This window comes from Opisthorchis viverrini (assembly GCF_000715545.1).
Source record: "Opisthorchis viverrini unplaced genomic scaffold opera_v5_5, whole genome shotgun sequence".
In the NCBI taxonomy this organism is placed as follows: Eukaryota; Metazoa; Platyhelminthes; class Trematoda; order Opisthorchiida; family Opisthorchiidae; genus Opisthorchis; species Opisthorchis viverrini.
Window position 1 is genome coordinate 3,868,488 of NW_008751661.1, and position 22,424 is coordinate 3,890,911.

The 22,424-nt window shown below is 44.0% G+C and overlaps 1 protein-coding gene across 1 annotated transcript in view; it reads right to left on the reverse strand.

Annotated features, from left to right (window-relative positions):
* T265_12577 (hypothetical protein) overlaps positions 1-3,780 on the reverse strand; it is a gene marked incomplete at both ends in the record, with an annotated part of 6,544 nt that extends 2,764 nt beyond the window's left edge. The window contains 5 exons of the mRNA XM_009164401.1: positions 205-298; positions 417-512; positions 1,498-1,690; positions 1,898-2,051; positions 3,591-3,780. Of these exons, the coding sequence (XP_009162665.1) occupies positions 205-298; positions 417-512; positions 1,498-1,690; positions 1,898-2,051; positions 3,591-3,780 (727 nt within the window). The remainder of the gene's footprint in view (positions 1-204; positions 299-416; positions 513-1,497; positions 1,691-1,897; positions 2,052-3,590) is intronic.
* Positions 3,781-22,424: the final 18,644 nt, after the last annotated feature.

Consider the following 22,424-nt stretch of genomic DNA (forward strand, 5'->3'; position numbering starts at 1 on the left):
TATATATATATATATACAACCTGTTGTCCGTAAATTTCACAACCTTTCAAATTCATTCATTGTGGCCAACACTAGTTTGAATGCAACAACTAAGTAAATCATCCTCATCTGTGTCCGTTCATTTATATTATCCTAGCACAACAAAGAAGCGTTAACTAAGCATTGAAAAAAAGGTAGACCGTGAAAATCGCTAATCCCACCTACCTGGCTGTTCTTTGACAATGGAGACCACATTTTCGAAGACAGCATAGCAAATATTGAGCAGATCGGCTTTTTCAGTTTTCTGGTACTGTTTTGGCTGTAAAAAAGTGCAAGCGTTAGTGAATGACTTATAAATAACGGTGATGTCGATCCTGCGAGCGATTTCCTTAGCAAACGGCCAAATCATGCGTTTATAATGTAACAATACAACTTACATCTTCCCCGATGAGATCCATTGCCAGGTTGTGGAGAGCATTCATTTTATCTGTTATGCAAGCCCGTCTTCGTCTCTCCATGTTCTGCTTTTTAAGCTGTAAACAGGAATCCACGGGATAAAATGTCAAATTCAACAGCGGCACTGCGTAATAGATTGTGCTGTTCATTCTTCACATAATCGGATAGAGAATGAACTCTGGGCAGAACAATATAAAGTAAAATCCACCCTTCACAAAAGGTTCTGATCGCGAAACTAGGTTGTTGGCTGTTTAATCGGACTCATCTCCTTCCTCAAAGTTGCTCATCCAGTAGGCTTCATTTGCTCGCTTATTTTACACGTGTGGGTGTGTGGGTGTAACACACTCGATCTCAAAGCATCCTTGTGAGAAACAGGACACGTATCACCTTTGACAATTAATCTACGGAAGTTTATCTACTCATCTGTGTACTTCAACCTGAATAGCCTCGCTACTGCTTATGATTTTGGACTAAATTTACTGACAGTTTATGAACAAGCCAAAAAATTCCAGCAGCTGGTTCAGTATGAAGAGGCACCACTCAAGATCCGTAGCAGTTGCAATTCCAATTAAAACAATGAGCCACCGGTTTTTGTGGATGGTCCAAGTAGGTGGTCACATATGCAAATTGATCAAAAACTGAGTAGCCCATGTTGTTCACATAGACGAAAATAGAGAAAATGACCGTGGAACAGTTCTGTTTGGGTGAATATTATTTGAATTCAATGAGTTTCCGAAACAAAGCTAGTGGTGGGGTAAAATGGTAGCAAAGTGATCATACACTTGTGTAAACTGAGACAGCCTCACCTGATAATGCTCCTTTTTGATCTGACCTACCGATGTTATCTAGAAAACCTGACCAACAGTTGATGCGCGGTGCTGCAGACGCCATGCTGATTTGCACATTCTCAACTGTTGTACCGTACACCATCTCTCTAACAGCAAGACTAACGTTTAGCTTGGATCCCTAGTAATGTCGTTAAAATATCGTGAATGGAATGTCCCTACGCTGACAGACTGCATTCAACATGGAACTTAAATACAGTCAATGAACATAACTTACTCGCCTGATTTGTTCTCGCTGTTCTGGTGGAACCGTGGAACGGCGACCACGTCTGGAGAATCGCACCACTGCATGTGGTTCGGTTTGTTCTCCATGTGCAACACTTGCTTTCTGATTCACTCTCGGTTGCAACGGAGCGGACGACATAGCTAAACTTTTGTTGGCCATCTTGTGCTCTTTCGCGGATGTTACGCTATTTATAGATCGGGAGGTCAAACCAATGACTATGCAGCTTAAGAGACGCGCGCCAATGAATCACGTGGGTGGAGCAATCTACCAATCAGTGGACAGATGCCTTGATTCGCACGCAGCTGAGCAGATGCAGCAAGGGGGGCATGCATGTGTCGGGTAACCGCTGTCACCAGGACACGTGCAGTGCGGCAGCCTCTCGTACACACACCCTATGCTGGCTGTATGCAAATCCCAACAAGGATGACCAATCCCGCTCACAATCTCTCTTCCGTCTGCTGTGCGGTGATCGGTAGCGGATGCACCGTAGGGTGAACGTCTTTGCGGATGAGCACTGTTCAAGTGGCATGTTGTGAACAACAGCGCTACAGAGGTTCATTCATGATGTATAATCATCTGATTTTTTATTTGGTTGCTAAACTTTTATGTGCTCCAAGTTGCACTACAACAGCCCTGAGGAGTTTACAACTGCTCCCCTGAACCTGACACCTTGTCTTGCAACCTCAAAACTTTGATGAAGTAATGTACATTACCCTGAGAAAAGGATACACATAGGTAGTTGAACATTATGAAACCAGTTTCAAAATTAAGACAGTCACCTCTTATGTTAAAGACCTAGAAGAAGTAGACGAGACAGTTCATTTGCGCCACAGAAGAGCGTGCCATTTTGCATACTCTGGACAGTTTCCATATCTGAGATGTAATGTTGTAGTCAGGGCGTTTTTTTAATGGAGATCAGGACATTTGTACTGCTCCTTCTTCGTTCGACTTCTCAGAGAATGTGAGACATGAAGCGAAAGAACCGAGAGGAAAAGTCAGGACGAGTAGGGCCGGCAACTAAAAAAACTATAGTTCTGCATGGCGTACCGGACTCTATTCGAACTCCCTGCTGAATCTTTTGGGCACTTAAGTAGGTAGGTAGTTGTCAAACAGAGCAAACGGATTCTGCCTAGGGCGCAGTTCAGAACATCTATTATAGTAGGGAGAAGAAGTTCAAATTAACCAGCTTGGAATGCGGTGATTCTGTTTAAGAAACGAAAACCAGATGCACGAGCTTGGCAGACAGCCGTCTTCATCGACTGGAAAAGTAGTTTCACCTGAAATCTGAATCAAGTTCGATTGGCGATTAACGGATAAAGTGGAAAATCTTGGCTTCTCACCCTTGCACCAGATCACAGAAAGCGAGGGCTTGGACTTCCCTGAATACCGTTTGGTTGGCACTCAGCGATCTGGCGGAGTGAGTTGGGCATCAGACTTATTCAAACAAACCGAAATCACTACTGCATCAATGCGGCAGTCAACCACAATGAGTATTGTCTAAATTCATATTTCCCAATACGTTCTGAAGTGATTATTTTGGAACCCAAGACCAAAAAATGCAGAGACTACTTGTTTTGTCTAAGGACATCACTATAAAATAAAACGGAGTCACAAACTGTTTCCTCATGTACAGATGAGGAGAGTTATTTGCAGTCAAGTAGTTATTTAAATACTGCTAAATTCGTTGCGTAAGTAACATATCTCGCTCGAAGTCAGTGTCAGTGTTACGCTTATCACTTAACGTTTATGAGATAATGTCAGCTCATTCCTCCTCCCAGTACAGCTTCGTCGAGGATGAACTAACCGGACAGGTGCGTTTGTCCAGTTAATCCAGGTTGATTCTCCTCTCAGCCTAAAGAGGCTTCGAATCTACTAAAATCGCGGCTATAATGGTATGTGTTCTGTCTAATTCCTCCGAAACAACCGCTAAAATTTCATTCTATGACAGCTAACCCTGCTGTTCGGAAAACCTTCGAGATGTTAAGTCTTCGACGCATCTGAAGGCTCCGTCAAATGATGACAGGAAAGCTTTCTGCCTGACATATCACTGTATTCATACAATGCCCGAAACTGTTAACCGTTACCTAGGGACATGGAAACCGTAGGGAGATCAACAATTATAAAGTTGTTACGGGGTAACTTGAGATAAGGCGGAAAATTCCCATTGCTGATGCCTATAATCTTCAGCAAGCCTTCGGTCGGCTCCTCCAAGGTGCTTGTACCGAAGACCTGGAGGTCAGCACTTCGAAACTCAAGGCTTTTCTCTATCCTCATCCAGCCGTGAATGATAAAGTATGGTCAACGAATTGACCAAGAATGGAGCACGTGAGTATGAACCTCTCGATTCCGAAATGAGAAGCTATGAAGGAGTTATCACTAGCTTCGGCAACAGAAGCATCCATTGCGATGCAAAAAAGAAATCATGCTATGGATCGATCAACCAATAGGCCATACGACCCACTGTTCATTAGTTTTGTGGCACGGGGCTGATATGCGCTTCAAACACTCACAAAAAGGATATTTTAAATGTGCCTCGGCTCCGTAGATCACAACGCTATCTACATTCTGCCCAGCAGATTACCCTTTCTACAGCAACATTCAGCTTAATTAGCTGCATTAGTAGCTACACCAACGGCCTGGAAAGATTCTTCGCAACTCACATAGGGGAATGACCAGCGCAATCATTGCCCCGTGATTGGCGTACTTGTCAGTGCAAACTGGATGTTCGCTGTTTAGCTCGATATGGATATTCCGGCCGTCTTAGAACATGATCTGTCTATATCGGAACCTGATAAAATTGCTATTTATCTTGTCGGTTCAACACTTTCAGGAAGTCAATGTGTGCTCATGTAGGTATTCAACGAAGATACGGCTGAAAGCGATCGAAGTGGACCTAGATAGCCTTTCTTTAGTTGTAAATGGTTGTGGGACGTGTAGAATTCGCATCCAGATCACTCGCATATTTGAACAGTCCTGCCTCGATACGATTCTTATACTTAATACCTATGCTGCTTTTCCTTGTGGTCTATATATACTCGGAAATCATCATGCTCCTGTTATTGAGGACCTTCCACTTGCTCTGTCCAGAGATGGTGGTGAATCCACCAGTAAGTGCCTGGCTGGCCTATTTGCATCTATCTGGGAGAACCAGACGGTCCTAGACAACTACAGTGAGTCGATAATACCTCCCACCTTCAGAAGGATTACTCGCACCAGAGGGTGTTTGGATCCTGTTGTATCAAGGCTTCTAGCGGGCCCATGGACATCAAGCGGGATTTCGATCGCTTAGAGCTACGTCAACCGAATCTTCTCACTACGTCAGGTGGACGACCCAAACGTTTGGTGTTCCTTGACTTTAAGGATGCGTTCGATTCTCTCGACCGGGCACAACTGTTAACCACACCTCAACAGGGTGTGCTTAGCTCTCCAAAGGCTCCCCTACAAAAAGTAGTGTCCGACGGGAATGTCCACACTATTCTTTTTCAACTTCATCACTGAACAAATAATGAGGTGAACCCTGGAAGATGTTCAGGACCTTGTTGTTCCAATCGCTGACGGTGGAAACCCTGTTGATCTGCAGTACGTAGGCGACATCGCCCCCATCTTCGAAGACGAGGGCGTAGTACAAGCTCTGCTGAATAAACTAACCACCATCATACTATCTTTCCGCATGCGCCTAGCATCTTCTAGTGCAAAATCAGGCTTCAGAACGTGCAGTTTCTACAGTTTCTGCAGCCTCTCTTACAATTTACCAAGAATCACTGGAGGTTGTAAAGAATTTTCCATACCTGGTTAGTTGCATTAGCTCCGACGGAAGTGTGTCTGATGAAGCCAGTGCATGAATATCGAAGGTCAGAATCACGTTTGCCAATTTGTCACTTGTGGCGTCGAAAAGGCATACAACTGGGTCTTAATACTATGCTGCAGTAAGATTTGTATGGTCGCGAAACATGGTCTCCCTGGATCGCCGGTGCCTCAGAAGCGTTGCCGGTGTCGGACGATGTCAGCGAGCTCCGACGTGTGTCTGATGAAGCCAGTGCATGAATATCGAAGGTCAGAATCACGTTTGCCAATTTGTCACTTGTGGCGTCGAAAAGGCATACAACTGGGTCTTAATACTATGCTGCAGTAAGATTTGTATGGTCGCGAAACATGGTCTCCCTGGATCGCCGGTGCCTCAGAAGCGTTGCCGGTGTCGGACGATGTCAGCGAATTCGTAACTATGAAAGTAGAAAATGGGTGTTTGGTTGTGCGATTGTGGCTCTAATCCCGAAAAACACTCAGTTCTTCCAACTTCGGTGGCTCGGTCATGTGCCGAAACATGCCGAAATACCGTCTAGCCTCGTCCAGACTGGGGGAATCCATGAGGTAGACAACTTATGACTTGGGAGAACAGTATGAAAGAGATTACGAAGGCTTTTGGTGTTATTGGTGTTGTGCGGCTTCAAGGATGTGGTCCCCCTGACCACGCTTGCGCTTAGCTGGAGACATTGCAAGAAGTGACGGTATGTTGTCGGTTTCTTTCCAAGTTTTTCCAGTGAGCACTTGGAAGTATAGGCACCTCAGAGTTCTGGCGGTAGACTAACAACAGGTCCCCCAACTCACCCAGGCTTTTCTCTTCAATCTTAGGATAAGGTATAATTAGATAGGCTTTGTGGTTGTATGGAAGTTTAGCATCATTGCCGGCAGTGATGTTTCTTTCACCAATGATGACAATTAATTTACAACAAAATGAGAAGGCAGTGGACTTGCACTTACTGAGCTCACCAACAGTGCACACCTTTTACGGTGCCGGGATATAAACCCCACTTATGACTGCGCTTAAAATATGCCGGAAGTTCAATTAAGGTTGTGGCAAACTGCTCAGTAATGATACCAGGAGTAGTTATGTTACCTCTTGCCTAGTCATAGAGGTAATGGACCACTTATTCGCGGCATTATCCATCCACTGGTCCTGCTGGCACATCACTCTGTTCGAAACGGTCCACAAATTGTGTTTAGTACTAGTTGGACATAGTTACGTACGCTTTTTTCGCATCAAATAAAAATCGCAATTTTGTCAGCTTTATAGAAAACAACTGTTATCTACACAAAGACGAAGTCAGATAGGACGTTAGGGACTGACGATCTGTGATACACTTTTGTGGAACTTCCTTATCTCTTTCTCTCTTTCTCTGCATTGCGTCAGCGCCTTACACAATGCCAGAACTAACATGCGTCGTCCGTTTTCGTTATCAGATAGGAAATCTTCACGCATTTTGAAGTAAACTAAGAAGTTGTTCGATTTCTCATATCAGATAGATCACTTTTAGCCGATGACACACTCGTCAGGCCTACAGGTGTGCTGAAAAAGATAGAGTGCGCCAGCTAACTCTTATCTGACTTCCTGATTACGGCTGTTCCACCCCTTCCAGTCTATACTGAACCATACAACACAATTCAGCTGTTGAGTCTCAGTTATCGGAATCTGAACCTCTGCAAAAAGCGTGTAAATCACTTAAGCATTTCCAACGGACGACCGATGGTATGAAAAAGACTTTAAATTACGTGAGTTTTCAGTCGTGCAAATTAAGGGAGACTACAGCCTACTGGCGGCGAGCTACAATGAGGCCGAACTGGGCGCAGCAGTAGTCGAACCGTATTCATGTTTGGAAGAGTTCGAAACTCAAGATCACTCTTACTTAAGTTACATGTTCCATAGTAGTTACTAGTTACAATCAGAGTTAAGACCATCAAATCAGACTCTGTCGCATTGATGACCGAAGCTGCACATAACAGCCTGTGCAATTGATAAACATCCTTTGAATCATTTTCAGTAATGAGGGCATGAAAGTATGAGTGGTAGGTCAGGTTTAAAAGCATGCCAAAGATGCGCATTAAAATCTTAAGTTTCTGGAGTTTATAAATGAGTTAGCAAACAGGTGCTAATATTTCATTTACTTCGTGGCAGCTGACGAAACTAAAGGGAATGTTGACACCAGTTATGTTTTTCTGCCCTCTTGGTGCTGATCCTCAACCAGTGTTAACAGCATATTGGTTCCCTTAACTAATCTAAGGACGTTGACGCATTCTGCAAATTTCAGCAGTCACGAGGTCGGTTACCACAATTTCATAAAAATACTACACGAAAGTCACAGCGAAAAGTTGCGGATTGAAAAACCTAGTTCAGAAATGAGAATCCGCAAAGATTGTTGTTTTACAGATGGCTTGTTAAAATAGCAGAGGTGTGTTTCTGATTAGCACCACAGACCAAATCTGAAGATGTTAACTGAGAACAAATATAATGGTGGCCGTAACACACTGCTCATAAAGTTGTTGAAAACACAGCCCACTGCCTGTTTCACTTTTCTTGCGGCTCCTCAGGTAGATGCAGTTCCCGAATTCCATCCAATTTAATGATCCACTTGAATCCAAATTGCACTAAATCGGACAAATACACTCATTTGTCTACCAATTTGGTTTTGACGGAAGGCTCGCCAGTTTATGATGTTTTCCTTCAAATGGAAAGTGAGGAGGCCCTTGGAGCACATTAGGTTAAAGATGAACAACAAACGAGCGATCCATCCGGGATTCAGCGCAGTCTGTTGTGGAAACTAAAATGGCACACAAATGAGTGTATTTGCTGAGTGGAAGCCTACTTTGAAAGGAAATCTGTAATTTGTGTCTTCTCAAGTTCACAGAAAGCGACATGTGTACTGTATCGACGTGCATCTGGTTACAAAATTGTGGGGTCATTCATATCTTTTGTTTTCATTCCTCTAGCAACCGAAAAAGTGGAGCTATTTTTGCGTAGAATGAGGAGGGCGTCGTCATCACAATGGACAGCATAACATCAGTGCTCAGCAAAATCACTTCGCTGCAGTACAACTATGATTTTTCAAAAGCCTTATTGTAAAGAAATATACGGAATTTGGTTAAGGAATAGACTTAGCGCTACTCTACCATAATCATCCTAGGGCGTCTACACCCCTAGACACCAATTCAAACAGTTCGGATAGAAACTGGTAACAAAAATGTCACTAGCATCGATTAGCAGCCATATCTTGCAGCGCACCCAGCCATGCACAGGAAGGCTGGAAGACAAGTCTTACTACCCATTGAACCTAGACGTTTCATGATTGTTTTCATACCCGTCTGTCAGGTCAAAGGTTAACCACCCATGTGCTTTCGCCACTGAATCAGGCATGAAAATCAGCAACATGTGACCAGACCACCTCAGCTCTGGGCGCTGGATACATTTGTTAGTTGAAGTTGCTGCTCCACACACGAGTACTCTTTTCCAACTGACCCGTCAGAAGTTCACGGGAGCCAGCCCATACGAACAATGGCTGAAGTTCTGAAGACGTCTCAGTCTCACCCCAAACAGAGGCTAAGTTTCGCAGCCATACAGCAAATTACCCCGTACTGGAGACTGATGTAAAAGTCCATTGAGGTTCAAGGATATGCCGATCCATTGCCATAGGTGTCCCAAATTAGCAAAAGAGACTAGAACCTTACAGATTCGTATATCAGCCCCATCTGCCGAACTACAGTTGCAACTAAAACAGCACATCCCAACCCAGAGTGCCTCTCCGTGAATTGTAAAAGGAACGTTCAGCGGCAGCACGTCCAAGAACATGAGAGAAAACATCGTTTAGAATCAAACTTGTATTTCAAGGAAATGCATCTTGAAGTCAGAACGAACTACAAACAGGGCAAAACAAATCACTTGGATGAAACATGGTTTTCTTCTCATCAGAAGAGCCCTCATTGGTGGGTTTCGATCGATTAACCTCACATTCTCCTTTGAAGTCTCTGTGTGCTTCTATCGAGCTTTGGAATTATATATTAATCGACAATCCTACATTGCAGCCTTTCAGTAGTCACCTAATCGGTTTTAGGATCACGGACGGTTCTAACTTTGTATATATTCTGTATGCGGGGAGAACCCACGTCTACTAAATAAGGTTAATGAAGTGAGAATCAACGATGGGAGCTGAGTTTGTTAAAGCACAACTTCTATGAATATCTGATGCAGTTGTGATCTCCTGACTTGACACTCTCGAAAAGCTGCCTGTGCAAAACTTAAGCTTTCCATTGCCGTTCAAGCGGGAATCCCAATAGCAATCATCTATCATCACCACCACCAACGACCAGCTCTCGACTATTCGCTGTAGTACACTGCTGTTTTTAACGTGAATTTTTTAGACTAAAGTATGAGAGCAGACGAATAAAGCTTAGTTGCGATGGATAACTTTTGCGTACTGCTTTGCTAATTGATCCACCTAAGACTCAGTAGCAGTTACCATGTGTTCGAGCAGTCTATTAGTATCTCCTCGCTAGTCACAGAGGGCCCTTATGGGAAACGCTAGACTATTTACGTGATTTTGTGTGTGCTCAGCATTTGCATTCGCCGATTCCCACAGATTATCTCACAGAACTGATCCGGTTATGTATAGAAAGTACTTAATTAACATTTGACTCCTCGGACTCAACGTGTAAGCCGCCTGTTAGAGAAGCTTCGGCTATTCCTCTGGGCTCGACTTAGCTGACATTTTTCTTGGAAAGATCCGAAGGTAACTTACAAATATAATTTTTACAAACATTGTGCATCTTTATAGACGACATCTTATTAATCACGCACGAAAAAGTATGCCAATACTTGTGAATTATCTACACTCTAGCCTAAAAGTTGTTTACGAGCACGAACAAGATAAAAGTTTTTAGGTGTGCCTCGCACGAGATGTTTAAATGATTCGTTACAGAGTGCAATTTACCCACAAATCCACTCTGAGTGAACAATATGTGCATTTCTTGGCTTTCTCCAACCTCACAAAAACGTGGCTTGATGTCAAGACCTTGTCTAACAGAAGACCCAGAAGGATTTTCTTTAAAGATTGCATGCAACAGGAGGAGGAGTCAACCCTACCTTTCATAGCCAGTGGGTACACTTTTGTCATAGTAGGAAATAGCCTGAATGGCTAACAGTATCAATGGCAGAAAGCCATTTCTGGCACTGTTAACCTAAGTAATTATGTGTATGTGAACTACAAAGCACTAATCCAGCGGCCAAACTACGATTACGGGCGGTTTCTTTCACAGAATTAACGAGGAGACCTACTGATTATTCTGACTCAGATGCTGACCAGTTCAGCAGCAGCTGTAGAGAGAAATGCACGGGCAAGGGAGGACGGTATCTGGGTCAACCGGTCTACTAGCACACCCAGAAGACTATAGGATATATTGTAAGAGTTCGAATTCAAATTTACATCACCCCAATTTTAATAGTCTTTCTACTGTCCCCGAGCAGTTATTGTCCTGAGACCGCGAAAATGGGGAGAATCACTGTGTTCGAAATTTGCTCTTGTCAGAGCCGATCATATCCCCGGTCATGCCTGGGTTTAAACTCCGGACATGTGGCAACCAAGTCACTGCTGCAGCAAACCCTCATCGATCGCAAAACACGTGACTGAACTGACCAACAGACCACTCTGCTACTCGCTGCGAAGTCGGTTCGCTCAGCGATCAGTGAGACGTTATTGATCTGACGTCAACAGCCGACCTTATGTGTCCAAAATATTATACATTACAGGGTCACCTCGCGAAGTGTCTGCCTTGAACCCACAGTGTATCCGCGAGTCATCCAAATCTCAATGCTATACGCGCATTCTGAACCCAAATGACGTAATGTGGCAACGTAACGGTTGATGAAACCCCTTGAAATATTCCCACTCCTTATTGTGTGTTTTCTCGCTGCCAAAAGGTAACAGTAGAGTTTCAATGGCGGACAAAAATTCATCATAATCCCTTTCGGAAAATAAATGCGAGAGTTTGAATTAGTTTACTACTCTGAACCTGAACTGTTGAACTCAGCGTAGACCGTTTGCTACGACATCATTATGTGGTACGACTGGTCGAGCTCAGGCAAACTGGAAAGGTTTCTCAACGCTATGTTTGGTATCAAAAGTGCACTTGCTTTCCGAATTTCGCTATACTTCGGCTGTAAGAAACGCAGTTAGGATGTGTGTTCACCGTCCGAAAGAATGAAGCCGTTTTAAAACTGCGTGCCCAATATAGTATGATAGCACCTGAAGCATTAGTCATAAAATGACTCATGGTGGAAAACTTCAGGTCACTTCTCATGCGGAAAAATCACGGGTTTGATAGTGTAATTCGTAAGTTGTTACATATATTGGAAGAAAACTGCACCAAGAGTATAATGTATTTATCACCATCGTTATCGTCACCATTGACAGCAGTTCATAGCAATATCACAACAAGTGATCAACTGATAGAGCAACACAAGCCTGCCGTGCTTCAGATACAGTCCGTGAAAATAGAGTAACCATGAGTAACATGGGAAGAAGCCACTCTGTTATGTACCTGGATGTTAATCATATCGGGACGACCCATTTGTGAGTGCTCACTGGCCGAACGTGTTGGCTCAAGCCAGTCGCGATCCCAAAATGTACCGAAAAAAGTTAAATTGCTCAGATAGGTGAAAATTTAGATCAACCAGCTCCACCACACGGCTAGCGGACGCTAATCGGCTGTCTGCTCACACTGTATCTTGAGTTCATCTAGCAGGACAGTCGCAGGTAAGTAGCGTGGTCCACGACCATTACTGTACTGCAAGTTTCAACCTGTAAGAGGGCCACGTCTAGGCTGCACTTGAGGATGTCGTGTATTATCGAAAACGCTTAACTCAACCAAAAGGTGAAAATTGCTGATCTCTTCATTCGATACCCAGGCACACACTTGCGGCTGGACACCATGATACCCAACTCTGAGGCGTTGCTTGTAGATTTGGAGTGTGATTAAGATCAGTAGCTTTGGGCCAAAATCGTTCTCAATCACACTGTTCCGCTTTGTACCGCGTCACCGCAACGTGGGTCATTCACTCAAACTGTATGCCGGAAAAGCGCCCGTTTAGTTCAGGGGATGTGTGTGTGTGTGTGTACCATTCGGGTCTTTCGATACGACAGGTGTGCTTCATTATCAGACATATCAGAGTAGATGTGCAACTTCAACGCGACAGATTGTACATTGTCGTTTCCAGGCCAGCCAACTGAACAGTTGTGGTTAATAACAGATTTTCGTGTGGATACCCCATAGCTTAAGACAGAATCAAGCTGTGTTACTAGATATGCTTTTTTCCTTCACACGAACGGTTTTAAAGACAACCCGGGTAAGTATAACACCCGTTATCATTTGTGTCGTTATTCGGAATTCGCAAGCACTTAAACTAGCTGCTGTGAACTGAATTGATGCTTTCAAATGACCAATGGGATAAATGAAATCGTCTGAGTTCTATTTATTCCCTTGCACCTGTCCTCAACTTTATTATATCGATAATCACGGAATGAAATAATTAGGGTGTGTATCGGTCCAGTTCAAAATGAAATTACAAAGCTCAGAGGCTGAAGATGCACCAGAATATGGTGTTTCAACAGACTGTGGTGCCAAGATGATATCGCATGACTCGATTTGCCTAACATGTTTGCAAATACGAATCCATCAGAAGCAATACCATTTGAAAAGCGATGACAATCTTCTGGTGTCAGATAAGCAGCAGCCAGATCCTACTATTAACTGACAAAATTTTAGAAGTTTTATGATGTACTGACACTTAAATTAACTCAATACTGCCGAATCATGGCTGCCTTCGGTGCTCATCGCTAAGCGGACTTAAACTCTGCGTTTCGAACAAAAATGTAGCAATGATAATCCCGAAAAGTGGAGTATTTTCGTGACTCACTAACCGCAACTAACAGAGCGAGATAGCAATGAACAAACGTTTGTTATAGCTTATTCGAATCCGTGGACTTAATACAGGTATCATTTTGAGGAAGGGCCAAGTATTGTGAGTAAACTATCATTTGATGAACGAAAATAGTCCGACGTGACAACCACTCCTTCAGGCTGTAGTACCACAAGCTCAGATTACGGCTGAAATGAGTACCTTTAAGAGTCCCAAGAACGAACAAAGCGAAGTGAGCCTACTGATTGTCCTCAAGGCGAAATATAACCACAGCAGTCAGAAACTCTCGAATTGACTTCCGTCATTCGTATGTCCCAATGTATTTTGGTTGGACATTCCACAGACCCGAGCCATGGATGAAGACATACGAAAGTTCCATTAGCTTTCTACTATCTGGCCAAAAAAACGAAACTTGGTCCCCTCTATTCCGTACTGCGGGCGCTACTGGCCGTTCGTTTCTACTACTATGGCTTATAATTTTTCGCCATCATCCACTTCTATAGCAACTTCACTTTCCGTCCTATATGGCCTGGGGTGAACTGTTTCACTATTATGTCCATCGTCATATTTTCCCTCTATATCCGTCATTCTTAACTTAAATCATCCTTCTTTCTTAAACTAGACTACTCAGAGGGTTATTGAAAACGCTTCGGTAGAACAAGGCCGGTTTAAACCTTCTTAGGACTCCTCAGGCAGACGCAGTTTCCGAGTTTCCGCCAATCATATGCTCTACTTGAAAACAAATTGTACTGAATTCATGAAATACACTCATTTGCAAACCCGTTTGGTTCTCACGAGAAGCTCACCTGAGTGTCACCAAGATCTCATGTCATCACAATCTTGGACAGAATATGTGGCTGGGATTCAGCTGAGTCTTCCGTTAGAAGTAAATTTAAGTGTTAATGGGGCGTCCCCTTTCCCTACGGATTTTGATACGATATTGAGTGTATCGTCCCAACTCTAGTCATTTCAACCCCCTCATCCTCATTGAATAAATTGCTCTCAGCGCGTAGTGGAACTTGGCACACAATTAAGCCTAGGAAGTTTAAGGGAGATGGTCGATAGCTGTGCCAACATACACATGTTCCATCAATGCTCGCCAAAGGGATATCCGTGTGTTCTCATCAAAGAACTAGGTAACCACGAATAAATGCAAGGAACAAAACAGAAAAAAGGCACACGGGCGGAAAATTACCATCTGAAGCTGGGTTTGAATGGTCTCAGGTTTAGTGGATAGCAAGCCAGAAGTGGAATAACTGGAATATTGCACTGGGAATCACGTGTGCATGCCTGAAGGCGTTCTTGGCATTCCAGCACGACTTTGCTTATGGAGGGTCTCAACGAAGAGATGAGACGCATGTACAGGATGTAGCATGGTCGACAGGTGATACGTAAACACAGAAATCGAAATAAGACTTGCCCGGGGAATAAACTGCAGGCTTCGTTTAACAACACAAATCCCCTTCCTAAGAAGGCCAGGAAGGACGGTAAAACAGTAGTATAAATTGACAGGAGTAACACGACAGCACATAAGCCTGCATATGAAATTCTGAGAACGAGTAAATTTGTTTGCCTTTCTTGTATAAAAACAGAACTTTTCCAGCCTTGAAAAGATTGATTCAACGTGGATAGGTGCAGGAAAAACGCACTCCCAGGTGGTGGGAACAGTTGGAAAGAAGGAATAAATATGCACAGTTGAGGTGAGTCTCTGCAAGTTCTTTCACATGAACAGTAACCAGACAGCTTTAAGAAAAAATTAAGATGTCATGGGAGTCGCCTAACAATATAAATATGAATCTAAAGATGTGGAACAGAGGTGTCCCAAGAGGTGTACCCAGAACGCCGTTCAGGATCATCCCAATAACTTTATCCAGACATACTGAAAATACCGAAATACTTCAACGAAAACAGGCGTGAATACGTGACCACCAAATCTGACGGGAGAAGCACTGATAATACAGATTCGGAAAGAGACACGTAGACAGAAAGTTCTAATAATTAGCAGTGTGTAAAAAGGGTTTAACTGTTGGACCTTACCTAATTTACCCGGATATCGATGAAAATAGCACCTCTTCCTGGGGCTTCCATCCATTTCTGCAACCCTACTGGTATATCGTAACATAAGTGTTACCCAATGCAGGTTGTTTGTCGCCTCGACTGGCGACGAGCCAAAACATATATTGTGGGATGATGCAGTTGAACCAGCGCCTTTTTTCTTTTGCTGGTGACAGACGGATGTGATTACCCAAATGGTCATTTCTAAGTTTTAAGAAGACATTACCTGTAAGTGGACAAGTTACGGAGCACAGTCTTGTTCTCTACTGATCACCCACACTTATTCACGTTTTTGGTTGGCCATTGCATTGGCTGGGTTGTTTTTCAGCTCATATCAGTCACCACTGGACTATATATTCACAACTATGCATGTGGTTGCGATACATGATTTGCCAAGTACATACTAAAGTCCACCAAACCACCAATTAACTCGAATTTTTGTTCTGCAGTAAGTAAATCTGTTCTGTTCCTTGAGTCCCATTCCTCTAACGCCCTTCAATAATCAACCTTGAGACCCACGCAATAATTACTCTACTCACGTCAAAACTGCTAAAAAGCACCAGTATTACTGAACCACATATCACTTGCTCAGAAGCTGATCACGAGATACTGCTGTAGATTCACCGTGTATTCGCATCTGACAGATAGACGTATGCCAGCCTTACGTCTCACATTCGATTGATTACTGATTTCGGAAGGCTGTCGCATTGCCGAGACGAGTAAACGGAACGACTGTGAGTACGGTTCATTTTAAAGCAGGTGTACGAATGTTGAACACGCCTGATTTGATAGTTAGGCTAAGTACCAGCCGCAGTGTTCTTCAAGGATCCCGAAGCTCATTGTGCTGGGCACCGTTAAGTTCGGTGATGTCACCATCATCATTATTATCATCGTCATCATCATCATAATAGTCAGCTTTGTCAATGTTTGAAAAAATTTTCACCAGTTATTGATTACTACCTGCTGGTGATCTGAATCACCAACAGTCTTGTCGCTGGCATCGTCACAGTGTTGACCAGGTTCCAGACGACGGTTCAAAATCAGTCAAAGGAACTTTACCGTGACTCGGTTAACTCTGTCAATAGTGCTCGCATAAATCTAACAAATTGGTTTTTGTTTCAAAGCAGGTTCTTGTCTTTCCTAGAACAAACACGGTCACTGACATCCTCCCGGTTGGACACAGAACAGTAATATGTCGTACATGTGAACGAGACAAACAGGATCACTGCTTGGCTCGTGTTCTGCACCCCCACAACCGTTTATGACAGAATACCTAATTACTGAGACCCATATATTTATGTGACTGTCCATTAACCGATGATGCACACAAAGCCCAACGCCCATTATGACCACAGTACGAACCGGATCTGAGCTACATGTTTCGGAACAGCATGGCTTGTTTGTGTTTTGAAGGTACACGAGCAGGCTGGCGATAAAGAGTTTCAACACTCGGCTAGCGTCAGATCAAGGCTAAGGGGTCAGACTGTCTGGGACAGAGGAGATCGCGTGTCTATCCTACGGAAAGTGTCCGGTAAGACCGTGAAGGCCTTATTCACCATTACAAACTCGCACGACGACAGGAATGACCATACTTAGACAGGTCAAATCTCGATGTAGTACACATTGATTTTTCGTGTGGTCACAGTCAGTCGTCGCGCAAAGGACACTAGTCAACAGGAAACGTTATACTATGCAGAAGTCCGCGTATCGATCGGATTCCGATACACCACGATGTGCGCATCAGCTAATGCGTTAATGTTTGAAAAACTATAAATCCCCTGTTAACCAATGTATTATTACGTATATATGCTTGAGCCGATTCGCGCTTCCAGCACAGGCACCACCTACGGACAGGTTTATTGATGCTGAACTCTGCTGGGCTGCTGCTCGAACAACTTTCTACTCAGCCAGGCAATTTCAGCTTGCTACTTTTGCGCCTTTGAAATACAGCACATTAAAGCACGATTGATTCTGTTGCCAGCAGTCACTCGTACGTTATACCTTACGTGTTATAACATGAACCGAAGTTTAAAGGTAAATGATTAGGAACCTCTTGGAGAACCCACGAAAAACGGACACCTAAAACTAATGAGACGTGGGTGGTGAGCTTATGCTAAAGCGAACAATGGAGCTACGGATAGTGTTCTCAAGTGCGGTTCAAACAGCCTTATGAGACCACAGTCTCAGTGACTTCCAGGAGAAGCTCACCACGCTACAGAGACGTCAAAGCTGGATTCATGGACTTGCACGCCCCGATTAAATTGTCCCAAAGGAAATTCTTCAACCACCCGTAAAGTTTGCTACAAGATTGTGGTGCATTCAAGCGTGAGAATAAGCTGAGCCAGATAAAAAAATCAGAATAAGGAACAGAGAAAGTCCACATTCCACAAGTACCTGAACGAGGAGAAAATTCAATGGAATCATACTTACGACGATTAAACACAAGATTCCTTTTTAAAGCTCAACTAGTTTAAGTCCTATATATGATCTCAATACCACTGTTGTTTGTGATGACGCTACCACAAGGCCAACCATCGGACTAATTACAGGAAATCATGTGAGGAGACCAAACAAAAGTAGTTTATTCGCCTTACCAGCAAAAGAAGTTGCATAGTGCCAGGCAAAGTGGCCTGTTTTGGGCAATCAGGTTTCCGCTAAGGCTAATGATGATATCGAGTTAATCTGGACAAAAACCACAGTCAAAATTGCCATTTTCAATTTCCTACTAAACGGAGTCACGAATCTTACTGAATGTTCGATCAGAATGAACCGGTCATGACCTAATCGCAGAAACAGCTCTGTCACCTAAGCAACCCGGAACCTAATCACTTTCAAACAAAACCCAACCTCTCAGAAGTCATCTAACCTATTTTATCGGCATGAACTGTCTTCAAAGGTTCTGCCTTGTTGGTTTACCTTTTTTGTCAAAAATTCACATGCTATCGAGGAATGGCATGATATTTCCTCACATTCATCATCGAATATAACCTCAATGAGGATGCTTCACAAGACGCTACGCGAAACAACGCCCCAATGGTGGCCCATATTGCACAGGTGATATCACCTTGATTTATGGCGAAACGTTTAAAAAAGACCCGACAACAAATCAACTGGCAATTAAAGATTGTGTTCTGTTACCATCGTGTTATATATCAACAACTTCAATCGAAGCAGTTGTATATTTGCAGGGGACTATTCAATCCTTACGTGGGTTTGGGCATGAACGCTTTGCTATCTGTACAACTTGGTGTGGCCAGCATAATATGCCACCGACAAGCTGGTTAAGGAACAAATGGACATTTTGGATGAGTTAAAATGCTAAAAACACTCAAATGCGAATAAATTTCCCACCGAACGACTGCAGTGAGTGCAAACAGAACGAATGTGGTCATTCTGGCATACAGATCACATCACTACTGCTCGTATACGGCAGTTCATTTTGTATCCATGGATCGTGCCAAAGTGTTGGATTTTGTGGGTGTAGCCCACTTTCTCAAATAGCTGCGGTATCGACAATTAATGCATGGGGAGTCAAAATGCACTACAGATATTCAGAAGACTCATAAAACAACATCATATAATCATTTGCAACTTTGGCTGGACCCTTCACGAAGACACTAGATCTCACCTCAGTGTGTTGGTTTGTGGCCTCAATAATCTATTCAGCTATATCGAGGTGTGCAAGTGCAACACTCAATCTCTCATACCGTGATGGTCAAATGGTAGAGACTTGAATAACGCGGTCACCTGGTCCTCCAGATTGGGAGCTAGAATATGTGTGGCACCTTGTCCCACAAAAATGTAGGCGTCTTTGACGGGATCATGCTAACTACCGCTACATTGTGCTTAAGCTTTTTAGTCAAAGGCTTTGTTTGTCGATCCTAATAGTAGTATCCTCCCCCAATAGTATCCTAGCTCATCTACAGCCACGAATTGTGCACTTAAAAATAATCCTATCCTACATCGGTCGTCGCGCGGTGTCATCAGCCAGGCCGTCATATTCACTACAGGCAGTAGAGCGGGCAAGCGGAAACGGGCTACTTTTTACGCCCGCTTGCTTGCTCTTTCATATATTCGCTAGTATTTGCCTCCCAATCCTGTTGCCAGCGGTGGGTCCAATCCCAACTAAAATTTTTGACTAACAAATCCGCCTTATCTACGGTTGATTGGGTGGCCACTGTTGCAGACACTTCGAAATCGTTCTTCCAACCGCAACGCTTGGTTTATCTGATGGCTTTTAAAGTTCGTATTCTGAACCAAGCTGGATAACAGAATGCTCCTGCACATACGCTGGCCTCGCTTCCTATTGATGTGTTGGGTTTGTATGAATCGGGGATTGAGGAACCAATGCGGTTACTGAACTGACCACGTTGGTTCCCACTCGCTTCCGGTTGAGCATCTCTGATGATCCGAAAGCCGCTGTGGCTGGTCCTGCCAAATTTGGCATTGTTCTAAGCCGTCGAACTGAATGTTCTCTGTTTGAACAGTTAAGCATTTGATATTAAACTGTGCGAGGTTTGTCTGACAACTGTTGTGAGTATCCCGTATACACGCTGAAAACTGCAGTCTGTTTATTGTGTCCCGTTACACCACAATAGACTAGATCTGACACACTTGAAGACAGCTTCTTTGGTGCTTTGTACGCCTTGTCACCGTAGCCTAAGCGCTCAAATATTGTTAGGATTGGAGATATGAATGTGTTGCTGATGTTCGGTTGGGCGGGCACCTTCGACTGGAATCTAGAAGCAAGAATAACAGCGAACGTCTGCTGAAGGTATGCGCTGGACACTCACTGTTTCTGTACGGTACTAACTTCGAAAACAACTAAAGCCGCTTGGCCATATGGTACCACCACATTCGAGCCGACCTTCAACACAGATACATCAGATTACCATCAACTACAGGTGGCGTGAGTCAGACACTGATCGCCACTCATTCTGGAACACCTAAGTGGTTTCGGACGACGCACCTGTCTTTTTCTGCTTCTCATTTTGACTTTCAGGGATTTGAAAGATGCACATACCTCACCTGGCCACTAATAAACCTGTGAAACAAGTCTACAGGAATTACTTACTAGGTCCCTTTTGAACCAAACGTCTGTTGATACTAGATCCTATTGGAAGGTACTCTCCGCAACCCTGAAATACGCTAGGCGCTCCGTTTATGGAATGGTTCAACTAGCTAGACCCAGGAATTATATATTCAGTAACACTCTAAAAGCGCTCAGAGCTCTGAAACGCATTCCCTTTGGCTAAGAATACAATATCATTTGATAAATCTTCAGACTTCAGGTAGAAAATAGCATCTGCAGGTATCGACGAGCTTGGTGGATCCAGGAAGTTGAAGAGAAGGAGGGAGATAGATACTCGGAATATGCGTAAGCTTTTCCATCATATAGGCACCACGTCTCAAAGGGGCCTCCGGTGAGTAAAACGATCACTGTTAACAATGGCTTACCTATCCGTAAGATAGAAAGGCGCTTTACTCGTTAGGCTGAACGATTTCAACAGTAGTTCAATTGGCCAAATGCAATCGCCCAGACAGGTTCCCAGCCGACAACGTAGCCCTGAACAGGTGAACTTAGAAACCCCGATGGCTGCAGAAAAGACAAATGTATTTTGCCCCCCAAACGTCACCGAGATACTGGTCCTGTCGAACTCTCATCTCTCATCTCACTCTTCAAAGATGGAGTGAAGTCCTCAATCGGTGCTTGTATAACGCATTTGCTTCTGGGTGAACGAGATGGTCCCAACTAGCTAGGGTGAGTCGATAGCGTTACATGCAGTGAGTGTGCTGGTCACAGAGAAGTTAGCTTGACTCCTCTTCTAATGAGACGGTTTGCGCCGCTTATTCTATGTTGTTTCGCAAAGAAGCGCGAAGATGAGACCCAAGAACATCAAACAGGATTCTGGTCAGTAAAATGCTTTTTGAACATTTTTATACACCACTAGGTGTCAAACCTGGAGGTTACGAAGTAAACGGTGCCAATCAGAACCGGAAGTCCGTGCTGTGGTGTCGGAGACCATGAACCAACTACCCGTGACTTTTGACGCGGTGCGAGATGCCACCAAAAATGACAGCATATTACAAAAGGCAATGGAGTACCACCATCAAGCTGGCCAACAACCAGTCCACCAGGGGAACTCCGGAAACTTTTTCAGCGACGGAGTTCATTATCTGTTGTCAATGGCTGTCTTCTCTTTGGTGACCGAATTGTCATTCCCACCGAACTTCGTCAACGGATCCTAGCACAGTTCCACAGTGGGTATCCAGGGACGAGCCGAATGAAGGCTCTTGCTCGCAGCCATGTCTACTGGCCCGGTATGGATGAGCACATTGAGCAGTTATGTCGGAGTTGTTTCCGTTGCGCAGCTGCCCAGAAGTTACCCAACCGACGGTCACCTCAGCCTTGGCCACAGCCAGAAAAACCATGGTCGCGCATCCATGTGGACTTTGCCGGACCAATTAACGGACAAAGCTTCCTCATCGTTGTCGATGCATTCAGTAAGTGGCCTGAAGTTTTTATTATGTTGGAGACAACAACAATGGCAACCATCACTAAACTGCGACATTTGTTTTCAATATTTGGTATCCCGGAAACTATTGTGTCCGACAATGGTACTCAGTTTACATCCCATCAGTTCAGCGAATTCGTTCGAAGACGCGGAATCACACATGTTACTTCTCCACCATTCCATCCCCAATCCAGCGGTCAAGCTGAACGGTTCGTTGACACCTTTAAACGTGCGTTGACAAAAGCAGAAGAAGAGGGGACCACGACAGAAGTGCTGGATACGTTGCTGCTGAACTATAGAGCAACCCCCAATCCACAGTCTCCGGACGGTCGAGCTCCAGCAAAGGTTATGATGAACAGACGGTTGAGGCTTACCCATGACGCTATCCTACCAACACGTACTTGCTTTCAATCACCGACAGGAGGAAAACCACCATTCCGGCCTAGCAACCATGTGCTTGTGAGGGACTATCGCCCCGGGCACCGAAGATGGACTGTTGGAGTCGTCCTAGGAAGAATCGGTCAGGTGATTTACAGCGTCTAAGTGGGATCATTGGTATGGAAACGACATGTCAATCAATTACGGCCGACTCAGTGCCAGATCCCAAA